Source organism: Ostrinia furnacalis, unplaced genomic scaffold (assembly GCF_004193835.3).
Source record: "Ostrinia furnacalis isolate ACB-3 unplaced genomic scaffold, ASM419383v2 OfSCF1456, whole genome shotgun sequence".
NCBI lineage: Eukaryota > Metazoa > Arthropoda > Insecta > Lepidoptera > Crambidae > Ostrinia > Ostrinia furnacalis.
In genome coordinates, this window is record NW_021131695.1 from 135,361 (window position 1) to 152,120 (window position 16,760).

The 16,760-nt window shown below is 37.4% G+C and overlaps 1 protein-coding gene across 1 annotated transcript; it reads right to left on the minus strand.

Moving 5' to 3' along the window:
• Positions 1-7,428: 7,428 nt before the first annotated feature.
• LOC114352839 (uncharacterized) lies at positions 7,429-15,933 on the minus strand. Its single transcript, XM_028304580.1, has 6 exons — positions 15,848-15,933; positions 15,120-15,349; positions 14,535-14,645; positions 14,021-14,045; positions 13,863-13,921; positions 7,429-13,482 (listed from the first exon to the last, which is right to left on the minus strand). Exons 1-6 carry the CDS (start codon positions 15,912-15,914, stop codon positions 7,438-7,440), a joined length of 6,537 nt encoding a protein of 2,178 aa, XP_028160381.1. The 5' UTR covers positions 15,915-15,933; the 3' UTR covers positions 7,429-7,437.
• Between the last annotated feature and the right edge of the window lie 827 nt (positions 15,934-16,760).

Here is a 16,760-nt window from a genome sequence, read left to right on the forward strand (position 1 = left end):
TCACCCGCGTGAAATTTAGTTTGTCACAGATCGTCATAAATTATAGCCTAATGTTATTTTGGGTTATAAACAAGAATACTGTAAAGTTTATTTATTTATTTATTTAAAATCTCTATTGCACACATAAAAAACAGTGATACAACAGGCGAGCTTAATGCCATGTGGCATTCTCTTCCAGCTAACCAGAAAATTAGACAAAACAGAGAATTTAAGTAGGTAATAGTAGTAGTAATTAAAGTTTCATTAAAATCCGTTCAGTAGTTTTTGCGTGAAAGAGTAACAAACATCCAGACATTTTATTTTTTATTTTTATTTATTTACATCCCGACATCCATACATACTTTCGCATTTATATTATTAGTAGGATAGTAGGATAAAAGGTAGGTCAAGAGTCATATGAAATGAGTCTAGCTATTTAGCCTAGGCTCAGAGTTGTAAATATTTACAATCTCCAACATAGCTCCAAGGTTCAAAAGTCAAGGTTTAACTTGCAGAATAAAAATATCGTTCAAGTTAGTTTTGTAATAAAGACAACCTTAGCATATACGGGGTTATTCTAAACGTTTCGAATGCTGCCATCTCTCTCACGCAAAGCGAGATGCCAGTATGAGCGATGGTGACAGATGACCAAAAACTAAGTAGCGTTGCGTAGCAGGCCTACTGTAACTGCTTCTTTGGAGGCCAACCGGCACCGCCTATGTCGTCTTGAATTAACTTGCAACCCTCGGCATGCGGGTATAAAACATTACTCTCCTTTACGTCGCGTAGTCGGGTAAAATTAGTGTTGATTAAGGGTCATCATCATCATCATCATCATCTCAGCCATAGGACGTCCACTGCTGAACATAGGCCTCCCCCAATGCTTTCCATGTTGATCGATTGGTAGCGGCCTGCGTCCAGCGCCTTCCTGCTACCTTTATGATGTCGTCGGTCCACTTTGTGGGTGGACGTCCCACGCCGCATTTTCCGGTACACGGCCTCCACTCCAGAACCTTGCTGCCCCATCGGCCGTCAGTTCTGCGTACTATGTGCCCTGCCCATTGCCACTTCAGCGTGCTAATCCGTCGGGCTATGTCAGCGACTTTAGTTCGTTTACGGATATCCTCATTTCTGATTCGATCTCGATTATGGGTGCACGCCAAAATTAAGAGACCCGGTGCAACGTTCGTTTGTATTAGTAAACTAGATGGGCCCGCGACTTTGTGCGCTTGGAACTCGTAATTTTCCTAAGTTTTCCCACCGTTTGAAACCTTCCCTGTACTACGAAAATCATTTCAAAACCAAAATCTGCCAAATCGGTCCAGCCGTTCCCGAGTTTTTGCGCGACTAACGCACAGCAATTCATTTTTATTAGAGAAAGAAGATAGGTAAAAGGTACCTAGATGTTCTTCATCTAGACTTCATCTAAATATCTATGAAATTCGATTTAGTAGCAAAAACGGTCAGTGTTAGTTTCGCATTAAAATAAATAATGTAACCCGACCAGTTTATAAATATTGCAAGAGACGTTGACTTTTTGCGATGTTTCTTAAATAACCAAATCCACCGCATAACGAAATCTTAACGGATTAAAATTATGAATCCATTCACAATGAAAGTGCTAGATTGGGCATGACACAATGGTTATACACTGAGTGGGTCCACTCTACAGCTTAATTATTATTACTGACGGGATTGCTACCATGCCTTAATTTTGAGTTTGCGAAAGAGGGTAGACCGATCGAACGTCGACCCATTGGGATCTTTTTTGCTTCCCCTTACTTTTATTCTCTCTATCCACAAAAATCCTAGTGGATCAAGTGCTTAGGTAAGAGGGACCTATAATCTTCTGGTGTCGGATAAGCCGACCCCAGGAGACCCATCCTAGTTCTCGCTAGCGCGTCGCATTCGCACAGTAGGTGTTTCATGGACTCCTCATGTTTTCGACATGTGAGTCCATGACACCTACTGTTTATCTAGTTACTTTTCTAGATCCGTATTTTGACGGATTCGAATCGGACGTAGTGCGATTTCGTATTCGTACATCCCATACCCGTGCTAAGTTTGCCGGTCCGTGGAATGCGCGTCCCCTCCCCCGACCGCGATTAAACGCAATTACTTAGTGATTAAACGCAATTAATGTGTCTTATTTTACGCAAATACACATATCAATAATAATAAATAAAAAATATTTTAAATATACTTTGATAAAGTTATAGACGCTTCCCTTCTAGTGACGTCATATCGCTAGCGGCAAACTTAACTTAACAAAAGTAAGGTTACTGAGTTCATCTTAACTGTGACAAACTTGAAATTGTTCCCACGATTATGTTTGAAAGTATGTATGTGAAAAAATAACTAATTGGCATAGCTTGTTAAAATTTTTGAGCATTAGGATTCCTTTACATGAGGAAACCATAGTCTAGACCAGTGGTTCCCAAAGTTGTCTGGGCTACGACTCATCTAATACAAGTTCCCAAACTCGGGACCCACCTATAGGAAATTTCGCCCGCTGCCCAGCGGTTGTATCGGTAGGGTGGTGTGTCGTTCTACAGGCAGGGCCCACTCAATGTTCGGTCGCGACCCACCACTGGGTCGCGCGCGACCCATAGTTTGGGAAACCCTGGTCTACACTATTTACACTAATATTATAAAGAGGAAAGAATTGATTGTTTGTTTGTATTGAATACGTTCCGAAACTACTGGACAGATTTGAAAAATTCTTTCACCATTAGAATCCTACATTATTTCTGATGAAAATAGGCGGTACGAAGTTCGCCTGGTCAGCTATTATTAAAATACAGTGGCTACATGAAATTGTACTTTTGATACAGAGGTCATAAGGTTGGATTTGCAGTGGGGATCAATATTGAAGGAAAAAACATTTTCGAATTACTAATTTTGTTACAACATTGTAGACTTTAATGATCTTTGATTCATTCATTTAAAACCTAATTAATGAATGATAATAGGAACCTAAATAAATAGTTTCTAGCACAAATTATGTTACACATACATAATACTAATCAGACTCATGTATTACTGTAATAGTATTATAAAGATATTATATCAAAATAAGAAGTATGTAATAACCATAAATACCAAGGTATTTATGGGCATTTCTCCACTAAATGGAAAATCGCTGTCCCAAGCTAAATTTATGTAGTAAACCTTAAAATTTCTCAGGTTTTTGTATCAATACCGACATAGAATTAGGTATTCTTAGCATGACATAGCATATTTAGTAATTTAATCATGGAATATTCGAATAAATAACCTCAAACGTCTCAAATCACAGTCCCCTGGTACGTCCCTTTTCCAGAATTACACATATTGTTACAAATGTTTATTATATTGCTGTTGATATTTGAATAAAAAATATCCAAATACATTAACAATAACAGTTAGCATCTTAATACATCACAAACAATGTTTACAATATAATTTTAATCAAAATATCCTTCTGAGAATGCTGTCCTCAAATTATTGAAACATTCCCCTGTTAAAATTTTAAAACCGGTTTAAAGTCATATTTAGTTTTGGCGCAAAGCACTTAGATCGCGAAACGGAACGCAATAGGTGTTAAGGTTGTTCAGTTGTGTAGCTAGTGGGCAGCCGCTATTTTGTTTAATGCTACTACTGCGTCATCTGGTGAACCACGCNAAAGATATCAAGGTAGATAGGATCGTTTCCTGACTGATTAAGTAGTGTTGGTCACATAGCGAAATTGACCCACAACATTTAAGTTTAAAAAATCTACAAAAGGTGTTTCTCTGAAATCTAACAATATTTATGTATTTTTTAAATCTTTTTACTTCTCTGTAAATTAATTTAAATCATTCAGAACAAAATTTGAGGTTCTTTTTAGATAAAATTTGATTTTATAAAATGTACTTGCTTAATTTTCTACTATTTATAGTGTAATCAGAAAAAGACGATTTAAAAAAAAACTAGAGCCAATCTGCTAAAAGTAATAATAGTTTCGTAAATTGTGGGTCTTAATTGACACAAAATCATTTAAATATCAAGGGCAACAAAAATACTGTTGACCAGTGTTATTTATAATCTATTGTTAAATCAACCATTAATAGAAATAAAAAATATGATTTGTAAGGCACTAAAAAAATAAGTTTTTACAAACATAAAATTAAAAAACAACAGTAAACAAACATTGCAAAATGATTACAAAAAATAGTAACTTAGTACAAAAGAGTCTACTTGCTAAATAAACAGTTTGATTTTGAATTTGACTAGGACCAGTTTTATTTGGGATGTGTAAGGCAAGTGCCCTGAAAAGGGCCATACTAAAAGTATTTTGATTTGATTTCAATCTTAACTAAACAAAACCTACAAGTGGACAATATAGGAAACTAATTATAAACCTCCTTAGTGATTCAGCAACTAAATATAACTGGGGCTGTGGGAGGCACACAGTCCGTATAAGTAGAAGGGTCAGTTTGTGTAGGGCTGCCACCTCAGTATTATTAACAGCTTACAATTCAATACAGAAAAACTGGTTTTTTACATGGTATTTCCAGTTCAGAGGTCCAGTGAGATAACAATACTTGAGTTGGTTAAAATACGGTTTAGAAAATACCAGTTTGAAAAAAATTTTGGTTGCCATAGGCTGGAGATGAGAAGTATGGGGAGTTTTAGCAATGTAACCATATTCTTTGAAATAAACTATTCTATTCTATTCTTATTACGTTTCAGCCAAATGACGTCCACTGCTGGACAAAGGCCTCCTCCAAGGTTTTCCACAATTTTATATTTCAATTGTATTGTCAGAACCATGCTTTTAACAATAGTTATGTTATTTCTTATGTTACATGGTTCATTATAAGGCCAGTTCGCATGATTTGTTTTGTTTGATCGATAAGATGTACAAAAGTCAATTGCTACACAAATAAAACTTATTATTTTGTTTTCTTTCTGAATCAATACAAAACATTAAACTTAGGATTAAACAGACTTGTTGATGTTTGTTATTTTCAGTTAGAACCATTAGTAAGCCCTTAGAAATCTACTAAAAACAAGACTATCTAAATCAATGACATAAATTGCATTAGGTTATCAAGCTACAAAATTAATGAATGTTACTAATGATAAAATTTACCTAAATTCATTGATGCTGATTTATCTCAACTTTGAGAAACTTGAATTTGTTCTTTGATGGGCCAGAACTAAAGATTAGATGACTGACAGAGAGAAATTCTGTAAAAGCAAGAGAAAAGGTTGGAATGAGTCATAGAGGCAGGCACTTACAGGGTATGTACCACCCTGGACTAATATCATTTAACATCAGGTGTGATTGCGGTCAAATACCAGCCACTTTTGCAAAATTTTTGGTCTTTCATAAAATGTGTGCTATCCACTTTTTTAATTATACTCAAGTATTTGTGTTGAAATCTGCCTAAGTTAGAAACAAAAAGTGATAAAGATGTGAAATGTGAAAGATTTGTTGTCAAAAGAAAAAGATAGCTGTTGGACCAACAGTGTGTCAATGTAAATATTTTATTTTATTTTTCTTTATTCAGAAAACCACAGCTCTTTATAATAATAATACAAACAGGTATTTTTGTTCTTACAGCCAATAATGGATTCTATATATTATTACAATCTCGTAAAAAAAAAAACAGTCAAAGGGGCAAAAAAAAAGAAACATAGGCTTGCATGCAGGTTGTGTGTGTGTATGTGTGTGTGTGTGTGTGTGGTGTGTGTGTGTGTGTGAGTGTGCGTGAGTTTTCATTTACCTAATAAGTCGCAAATCTCCCTCTTGAAAGAGTGCCTGGACGTGCAAAACAAATCGACTTGACTAAACTTTTTGTTATAAATGCGGTGCATTCTGCATACCACAGAATTTTGGGAGTAATTACTGCGAGACAAAGAACTGCTAAAAAGCTTAGTATGTCTAGTACGGGTGCGAGGAGCACCAAAAGTAAGCGTTTTGGATGCAAGGTTAAGGCTGTCTATGTTGCTATTGCAGATGTTATAAAGAAAGGTCACGTCAAGTAAACAACGACGGTCTTCAAGTGACATAATATTTTGGGATGTACAAGAATCCTCGTAAATAAGCAGATATCATTCTAAAAATAAGATAAGATTAAGCTTCATATCACAGGAATGAAAAGTAAATAAGCCAGTAAGATAAACATAGCTTAATTACTGTCAATTCATACTTAATTAGACTAATTGGAACAATTTTAAGGTATGGGGTGTGTTAAATAGTTTATATTGGAGTAAAATTGATGTTGATGAGCCATATTTATGTTTTCCTGCCATTTTATGTGTGTGAAGGTGTGCAGCAGTGTGTCATGATGTCATCAACTCAACTCAATTGAGGCTACAGAATGAAAATGTTTCAAATGTGTCATTGAGCACACATAATTAATAAAGTACACATTGTATAGTAACTTTAAAGTGTTAATTGGAGACTGGATTGTTCGTTTAACGTTTTGGAAGGACATTCGACGGACGATACACGAAATATGCGACAAGTTTTGCCAAGATGCCTCGACAAAAGATCTGTCAATGAAGAGTTAGCAACCCGATGTCGAGTGTGGGAAAGTCGAAATGCAATGAAAATATGCTAATACAGACCGATTCACATCCACGTACAAACTCACGGCTCGATCACGAAGAAAACAAAGAAGCAACAAAGATAATCGTAGAGAATTTGCCAATATGACGAGACATTTCCATTTTGGTTGTGACCTTTGCAACAAAAAACACTTCCTTACACCACACACAGACACTGCACGGTAAACACAATTTTGTAAACGTTCGTAAAACTTAAAACACAAACACAAGAAATAATACAAAGAGTTTTCCCGTCGCGTAAAACGTCTCACCGTTTCAAAATCAAGAAAAATTTAGCGATATCGCGCATGCCCAACAAAAATTTACATCACGTGACCTGTCATGGCGTCATTCAATTGAGGTTTTTTAACGTTTTGCAATCTGCACTATGGAATTCATATTGTACAGCTTATTTTAATTTGTATTAAAATAAATTACATATAATTTTTATTTATTGTTTTTTTTCAATAATATTATATTTTCAAGTTAAGTTTTATTCATGAAAAGATCTATTTTAATTTTTTTTCAACGAAGCGTGTGTAAGCGCCATCTGTTGTGGAGTAGCTGAAGTTTTACAGCAATAAGACCACAGATTACATATACCCAAAAAGGATTCAATTTTGCGTCAACGCCCTCTATTGACAAGCAGTAACACTTTCTTTTTGTACTTTGTACGTCGTCAGCCATGTGATGGGTGACCGGCGACCGCCCTGTTTCAGGGTGCATTATAGCATTATGGATTACTATTGTAACATGGGAAGAATAAGTTACCAATTTGAATACCTAACTTGATGTGATGTGTTGATGAGTTAATAATAGAATTAAAACAATATGTTAAACATAGATAACATTTTATTTCAGATCGCTTTATTTATTTTATCAGTAGTAAAAATAACTGGGCGGAAATCGATAAGCTGGCATGGGCATCCACATAGGTTCGAAGTCGTCACACTCATTGCAGAACTCTGGTCGTCGCAGCACACACCGAGGTCTGCCCCTCATTTTCTTCCTGATTCTACCATAAATGCACTTGCAATCTTCTTCATCATCAGATCCTGTTTTTCGTCTCTTTCTTTCTCTGTTCGCTTCAGCACGCGCTTCTCTTTCGCCTTGATTCGTTGGCATGTCTTCTCTATCACCTGTTGGCTGCTCTGTACTCGTTGGAGTTTTAGCTTTTGGAAGAGTTATTTTTGGATTATTGCTGGCACCTTGACGGGAGGATGTCAAAACCACGCCACCCCCAAACCCTTGGTACTCAACCGGAGTGACACCTAGACTTTGGATGGTGCCGTCATTTCGTATCGATCCTTGTCCTGTTCCTCCAAATTCTGGTACGTGAAGTTGATTCGCGATTGGAATATTTTGTGAAATAGCTGGATTTGGGGCTGCTGCTATTTGGTTAGGATTTTTGCCACATTGACAAGGACCGGTATTCGATTGATTATCTTTAGAACAATAACAAGTATCTTTGCCTGCTGGTGGAGCTTTCCTAGCCCCTTCATTCATCTTTAATCTCTCTACAAATGCCTCAATCTTCTTTGGATCGACTTCTTTTTCAATCTTCTTCAAGCACCTACTAATTTCTTTCTTCATTTTCGCATCGTTGGCGCAGTTGTGGCCAGTCTTCTCAATTTCGTTCAGTCGTTTCGCCAAGCTTTGTTTCATGTTGTTTCTCAAAGTCATTTTTTCCTCGTCCTCATCAGGGAATGCTAGTTCATCAAAGAACTGCTTGACTTCGTTTTTCATTCTAACTTCTTCAACTTCATCTTTTACTGCTCTTTCACTTGGGATCGAAACTTTAGATAGTTCACATAATAACTGATTTTGTCTTATCAAGGGATCAACTGGAGGACCTTCAGGTTTCTCGTTTATATCCACTAAGTATTTCGTCACAGCATCTCGTATTTTTGCTTTGTAAATTTGCTTGCCTATGTCATCATCACGATTGTAGTGAAACTGGACGAAATTGTCTACAATATCGTCTCTCAGTTCATTAAACATCTTAATCACATCAGCCGTGGTATTCAGCGGCTCTTCTAAAATAGTATTGACTGTACTTTTCAATTCTTGAACGTATTCGTGACGTGCTCTCTCTTCTCTCATCAGAGGTTTTACAGCATCGATTGCTGCTACAAGCTCAGTCTTTTTAGAGTCTTTCGTAGGTTTAAAATCGCAACAAATAGGTACTTTAGACATTAACACCTCCAATTCTTGGTCAAGTAAATAGTTGTAGAGTAAATCATCAGAAAACGTCTGTGGATTGCTGTTGAGTTCACAAATTTTTATAATGATCTTTGTAAGCAGATCTTCTCTGATGATTTTATTTGTTTGCTGATCTTGAGGAGTGCCAGCATACAGAGGTAGACTTTCACACCAATACTCAACTATTTCTAAAATAATGTCAGCAGGTTTCTTCCTTGGTATTGGAGATCCTTGGCAGCAGACTGGAGCTGCTGTTGGACTGACCCACGGCTGACTTGCACTACTAGGGCCTGCCACTTGACTCGTACCAAGAATCCCTTTTGACTTCGAAGCTTTCTTCTGAACCTTTCCCTTTTTACTATCTTTGCCATTCAACGGTGGTGCTGGAACACATTTACGTTCTTCTTTTGATGTTTTTAATCTATTCTGTAGATCATCGGCCAGTTTATCTATATCTCCCTCTTGACCTGGCAGCAATGGAAACTTTACAACCCATTTAGTGATTTCTTTGTGCATTTTTTCGTCAGGCTTCTGTTCATTCTTTTCAATCTCACGCAGCCTTTTAGCCAACATCGATAATATCTTATCCCATTCCAAAAGTTCACCCACACCAGACGCTTCTCTGAGTTTTAGCGTTCCAAACCAATCATCTATTTCACACCTCGTTATAACTTCTTCTACTTCTGCAGAAGTAGAATTTTCATTTGGTGTAGGTACTTTATAAAGTGCACTATACAGTTCACTGTATATTTGTTCTTTAGTCAAAGGCACAGCATTTCTTTTTAAGGCATCTTGAAAGTACTTATCAATTTCTTTCTTTATTAAATTCTCGTATTTCACTTTGACAGCATCGTTACCATGGTCGAAATTCTCCAAAATAAACATGTCTGCTAAGTGATTCTTATAAATCTCAAATCCTGGATCATGAAATTGTCTGTTGTAGATAGGACTTGGTATAGATGCTTCAATAGTGTTTTCTAGTTGATGTTTGTAGTTATCTCCGGCTGTGCATTCTTTGATGACACTTTTAGCTTCCATTACCTTATCGACTAAATCATTCTTAAGGCTTTCCTTCTTTTTCTGAATATCAGGACTTTGAAGGTTGTTCAGTTGTGCATTCACTTCATCTGTAAATAGTTCTTGATAAAGCAAATCATCGTTCATGATTTGGGGATCCACACTGAGTTCTCCCGCTTTTTGGTATAATTTCCTGGCAATATCATCTTTCATAGTCCTCTCAGCGTCTTTATTTTCAGCACGTACCGGTAGTTTATTTGCCCAGTTTTCTATAGCTTCTACTATAATTTGACCTGATCGTCCTGCTTTCCCACCAGAACTGCAGCAAGATGGTCTGCAACTCTTGGAACTTTTAGACTTATTTTTCGTTTTTGATTTACTTTTCTTTGGAGAGCTAGTAGATTCATTTGATGGTTGTATACTTTCTTCTGGACCTTTATTGACTCTTTCTATTCTCTTTTGCAGTTGTTGAATGACTATCGGATATACTACTTCTTTATTTCGATCAAGTGGAAGTTGCTGAATCCATCTAGTTATAAATTCATCCATATCAGAGTCCGGTGGTGGGTCACTCGGATTAACTATCTTATTTCTTTCTCTTTCTGCAAACTTTTCTGCCAGTTCACTTATCATTTTGACTCTCAGATCGCTGGATTCTTGACTTGTAATAGGTAGCAAAGGTAAATTATTAATCCAGTCTGAAATCTCTTTAGCATAATCAAGTTCCAATCCGAATAGTCTTACTGATTCATCTTCAGGAATAGGTATAGTAATAAGTTTGTTGTACACTTGAGTTTTGCATAGCGTGGACGGGTCAGCTGTATCTCTTGCAAGTTTTTTAACTTCTTTCAACAAGCGTGCTGACCAGGCATCTAATTTTACTTGATCATCAGCAATATCACCAGCGTTATTACGAATGTAATGATCTATGAAGTCACTTATGTTTTGCTCTTGTATGCCAGTGCTATTAATTGAAGCTGCGGTTTTATTGGCATTTGTACAGCAAGGCATAGGCGTCCTACTTGCTGCTATCTTCCCGACAAGCTCGTCGATCATAAGCATGACGTTTCCAGTGTGTTCAGGTAAAATAGGCAATTCGTTTATTGACTGACTTATTATTGAAGCCAAATACATATTGTAATCCATGGCTGATGGAGACTTTCGTCTACTTTCCTCAACGTCGTACACATTTTTAGCCAAATCATTCACGAATTCTATACGTTTCTTATTGTTAGGTGTATTATAAGAACCCTCGATGGGTATATTCCTTAGCCAGTCTGATATATCTTTTATGTATTGCAACTCCTTGCCAAGTCTTTCAGGTGAGAATTCGTCGTGTTGTTGAGATTTTGAAAAGTTGTCGTACACTTCTTTTCTTGTTGGGGGACTCAGTTTCCGGAATTCTGTTTTCAACAATTCGCCAAATGCTCCTCGAGCCATAGAGTCGACAACATTATAGTTTCGTTCCATGAATTTTCCTATAAACTCCATCAGAGTTCTGTCAGTATCAGGGGCGACAGTAGTACCATTTTTTGAATCATTTGCTCCTCCACATTTATTACAAGGATTAGCGTTTTCTACTATAACTTCATTTCTCTGCTGAATCTTTTTCTGAACTTTTCCAGAAAGCGTCGCATCTTGAGGTAGCTTCACAATCCTTTCTTTCAAATTCTCTGCAAGCTTCTCAATGTCTTGATTGGGTGATTTCACCATCTTCTTCAACCATTTTGACACCTCATCAGTTAATTCACGATCCGGTTTCTTGTTGTTTAAGCATTTTTTAACAGCATCAGCTAGTTCATGTACCATTTTATTTTGTTTGTCTTTATCCACAGTTTTATACATGTCCGAGGGTAGTTCACCCATGAAAATTGAAATTTCATCTTCTAGTACATCGATTCCTTTGGGCACAAAATATTCCTTCCAAGCAAGGTCGCCCTCCATATGCTTTATGTTTGACATAGCCTGTCTGCTACCATGTTGAGGTTTCGTAAGAACGGGTACAGGAATTTCTTGCAATTTTTTCACTAATTGCTCTACTTCAGGAGTTGCAGCAAGAACTTCTTCATCTTCATAGATATTAAATTTCAAAAGCCACTTAAATATAAAGAAATTCATATACTTATCTCTGTCATACCCAGACTGTGGTGCTAGCTGTTCTAATTTCACTTGATCCATGATGTCTCCAGCTAAATCTTGTATTATTGTGTCTTTGAATTCCTTTTCATCAGGTGCATCAAACTTTTTGGGCAACACTTCCATCCATGCCCTTATAAGACAGGAAACCTTGCTCATATAACTTATTTCTTCAGCATTCAGTTTAGAAACTTCTGCTTTTTTCTTAGGTGTTGATGTTACTGGATATTTAGACGGTCCTGATATTTCGTGTTCGGATGTGAAGACGGACATAGTTCCCGAATGACAAGATTGCTCCAGATTTCTATTACAATCAGCGTTTTTTATGATGTCTTCGGTTAACATATCTCTAACATTTTCTATAGTAACTTCTGAGGCTTGCGCCTCGGAGATTTCAAGTGAGTTTCGTAAAATATTGCTCATTTCATCGTCATCTTTTTTGCCACTTATAGATTCTATACAGTCTATAATAATGTCAGTTATTTCTTCTTTTATTTCATTTTGCTGGCCAACAGTAACGCCCTTTAAGCAGTTGCTTAAACCTTCTAATATCGATTGTTTCAAACTTGACTTACTGCATACAGTTAAGCGATACATACTTCGTTCTCTTGGAAACTTACAGGAACTAAAACTCTTACATTTCGATTGAACCAACAATAGTCTATTAGCCAAGTCTTCTGCGATACGATTAAGATAAATCTTTTTATTTTTCGGGAAGTGGAGAACATTCGGCAGGTCATTTAAAGTGTCTACAATAAGCCCTTTCAAAATAAGCTTGTAGTTCTTCGTGCCAGATGGTTTATCAAGCAATGGCATAAGACGTTTGGTGAAAATATCCGTCGCATCTATTATGTTAACTGTTCTTCCAATTTCATCGCTCTCTTTGAATTTTATCTGCATAAGCCAATCTAATACTTCACTTTCTACCATTTTCTCTTTATCATCACAGCCAAGTCGATGCAGACTACTACCGTTAACGACATCATCATCTGTGTTAACCGTGTCGTCAACTAACGTAGCTACTTGAGTTTCATTATTAGTCTTTGTACGAAGTCCATTTATTTTCTTTAGTAGATTGTTCTTAATACCTTCCTTTAACAGATCTTGATCACGTTTCGCTCCTGGATACCACATGGGAAGAGCGTTCAAAAAGTTTTCAATCTCAAACTTGACTTTTCTTTCATAATCTTTAGAATCAGAATCATTTGATAGTTCAAATAATTTGTCAATGAATTCATTGACCATGTTTCTTCTAAGATTTTTCAAAGAGGCTGTTATATTCGGATAAATTGGTATATCCTCGAACCATTTCAGTATTTCTTCGTGCAAATCGTCTCTCACAAAACTATTTTTTGAAGTGGTAGTAGTTTCATTTTGTACATGTACAGTTTTAAAAGTATCATGACTGAATTGGGTTTGTTCATCAGATCTAAACAGATTTGTCTCAAAGCTTCTACTGCCTTGTGCTGTGTGAGTGAAATCAACGAATTTGGGAGGAGTTTGTATGGAATGGCTTTCGGTGAACCTTGAGTTACGTTTTAAGATTGATGCGGCTGGAGAAATTGCGACCTGTAGAAAAAAATAATTATTTTTATTGCCAAACTTAAAGAGGCAGAGGAGGGGGCACAAGACTCTAGAACTGATGGTCGCGCTGTGTTCTCGAGTGGCGTGGTAAAACGCAATGTTGGGTGGTGCAACGAGTGGAAGGCCTACTTCCACTCGGTGCACCGACGATCTGGTAAAGGTAGCGAGAAGCATCTGGATGCGGGCAGCGCAGGACCAGTCATTGTGGAAATTCTTGAGGGAGGCCTTTGTCCAGCAGTTGATGTTCTTTGGCTGAAATGAGGTAGGTAATGCAAGTTTAGCTCAAAGCAATAAGCAGTCGTCAAAAAAAAGTATTTGTTCTAACTCCAGAAATATGTTTTATGCAGCAAACCACTCCTACTCACAGATCTGGTAACTCCTCCTGGTTCTGTTGAAAGAACTCGATGTATGCTCGGTTTGGAGGCTGAAAAAAACATGAGAAAACTTTGTCTGTCTCATTTTAATAAAAACTAACCGACTATTTTAGCAACTTAAGAATGAAAACAATATTTTGATAACTTACCAACTGCAATAGCCGATGGTATATTCTGAAATCAAAAATATATTATTTGTTTTTACTATGAACTGGAGAGGGCTATGCTCGGTGTTTCTTTACGAGATCGAATCAAAAATGAGAAGATCCGTAAACGAACCAGTCGCTGACATAGTCCGACGGATTAGCAAGCTGGAGTGGTAATGGGCAGGGCACATAGTACGCAGAACTTTTGGGCAGCAAGGTTTTGGAATGGACGCCTCGTACCGGAAAGCGCAGCGTAGGACGTCCACCCACAAGGTACACCGACGACCTCATAAAGGTAGCGGGAAGGCGCTGGATGCAGGCCGCCACTAACCGGCCATTGTGGAAATCATTGGGGGAGGCCTATTTTCAGCAGTGGACGTCCTGTGACTGAAAATGATGATGATGAATGAAAACGTTTAAGATGGTTTGCGTCAACCATAGTGATCAATGGACGATGCCAGTGATCTTAGTCAAGTTTAATTTGCTGCTGATCTAGCAATGGTATTTGAAGACTTACAGTCTGGCTCTGGCGGTCGTGTCTGCTACCAGACTCTGCGCAGGAGTGGTGTTCCTGCTGGTGTTGATCCAGTCGCTCCTTGATCATCGGGCAGTGCTGCTGGTTGCACGACTGCGGGATATTACGTTCATTTAGTTACTTTAATATAAAAGACAAGAAAGGCAGAGAGGTCTTTACGCAACGACTGGTTCTGCTCTGCCTGGATTTAGGTTGCTGAGATTTTTACTAGATCGTCGGTCCACCGACTATTGGGAGTAACGTAGAAACCCTTAACGCAGCAGATAGTTGTCGACGCTCTTTGTTTCATAATGCTTCTTCATAATTAATATATTACTAAGGATTTTGATGAAAATTTATCTCAAAAAATACAATTTGTATAATTGAATCGCCATTTTCGTCAAGTTATCCTCATTTTGCAAATTAGAAACACCGAAAGTGACTCCGGCTGTAGCAATACAGTCAAAATGTCAGGCTATAGATAGTAATAGTACCTACTTACTCATGTACCTAAGTGACGCGTTTGAGACCCGTTGCTCCTAGTTAGTTTTATTGCGAAAGTTTAAGATATTTTAGCATCCAACTTACATAAGAAGACTTGATCTTATCCTTGAAACTCCTGATGCTCTCCAGGTATCTGATCTCTATATTCTTTCCTTTCTTCGTTTCCTTCTTCTTGGTCCTGGACGAGAGGTCTTCTATGCTGATGTAGGTGGCGTTGATGGCTATATCGTCGTTGTTTAAGGCGTTGGTCTGGATGCGGATGGGGATATAGATCTTTTTTGACTTTGGGGGTGGGGGTTGCTTGTCTGTGGTACCTGTGATAAAGTTAAGACAAATAAATACTGTATTGTACACCACACAAAACAAGAATAAAAAAGAAATCCACAAAAGAGACGGCACACACAATAGGAGGTCCAATTGCTATGAGTTTAAAAAAATCCTACTGATTATCTCGCTATGTGAGAAGGAAAAAAATAGGGGCTGATGATAATGATAAATAAGCTAACGTGGTTGAGTGCTTAGGCCTGTTTTATACAGGGAAATCCTGAGTTCGATTTTCAGTGGAGATAAAGTTTCCTGCTTGGTTTGGCCCACCCACCACCATCTTACCTGAGTCTATCGCCATAACAACAATGTTAACAGCATTATTGCGTTTAGGCAGTTGGAGGTAAGATGGCCAGATACTCTGAGATTGAGGATTCTGGGTAAAACTCACACGGCCTGATCATCATAGGCCAAGAGCTTGACCGTTGTGGTTAAAGAAACGGACAGGGTGTGACGTGTGTTCTTAACAGCATACTTAGAAAGATTACCTTCCAAGGAAACAGTGGCGTCATCATTCTGACCCCCACCCGTCGCCATCGTTTCCCTGGGGTTCATCCCGCGCTACTGCAGCACCTGCGAAGATGATGACGTCATCAATAACAAAGACTGCTAAACAGAGAGCGTTCCTATACAGCCCCACAAATTCAGGTAGCCCCAGTGATATGAACCTCCTCTGTTGCAAATTGTCTATGATACTTTAAGAATGATACAAGTGACATCTTTGTGGAAAATATCTTGATCTTAAAATAACAGAAATGTAGCTCATTTATTAAGTTGAATAAAGCCTAGTTTCTGAAGGCCGTATCTTTTCATTTGTAACAATTTATTCAACTTAATAAATGAGCTACATTTCTGTTATTTTAAGATCAAGATATTTTCCACAAAGATGTCACTTGTATCATTCTTAAAGTATCATAGACAATTTGCAACAGAGGAGGTTCATATCATTCTCCCTCGCTATATTTCAATGTCCAGGTACACTTTATAGTCTATCCAATATAGCTTGATTAGAATGACGGCTGTCAAACGAATGTGACTAGTGATGGGTATGTTTCATACGGTTCACATAGATGTATCGATAAGTTTTCGAAAAAATGATATAAAAAAATGCACCCAATTTTTCTTCATATCTTTATTAATAAAAACGACAATTATGATTTAAATTTAAAGACAGTAAAATTTAAAATTCATGTCATGGGTGTACAACCTAAGTCGTAGTCATTATCATCAGTGTTCTTCAGTGGTTTTTTCCTCTCGCTAGAGGGCGGTGGGCATCTCTTCTAGAGCAACGGTGCTATGAATACCCAAAAAATTACCGGTGATTGATTTCCGATGTTTGATTGTTTAAGAATGAAATGTTTTTTGGTTTTTAATAGTGAACATTTAGAAAAACGTATAACT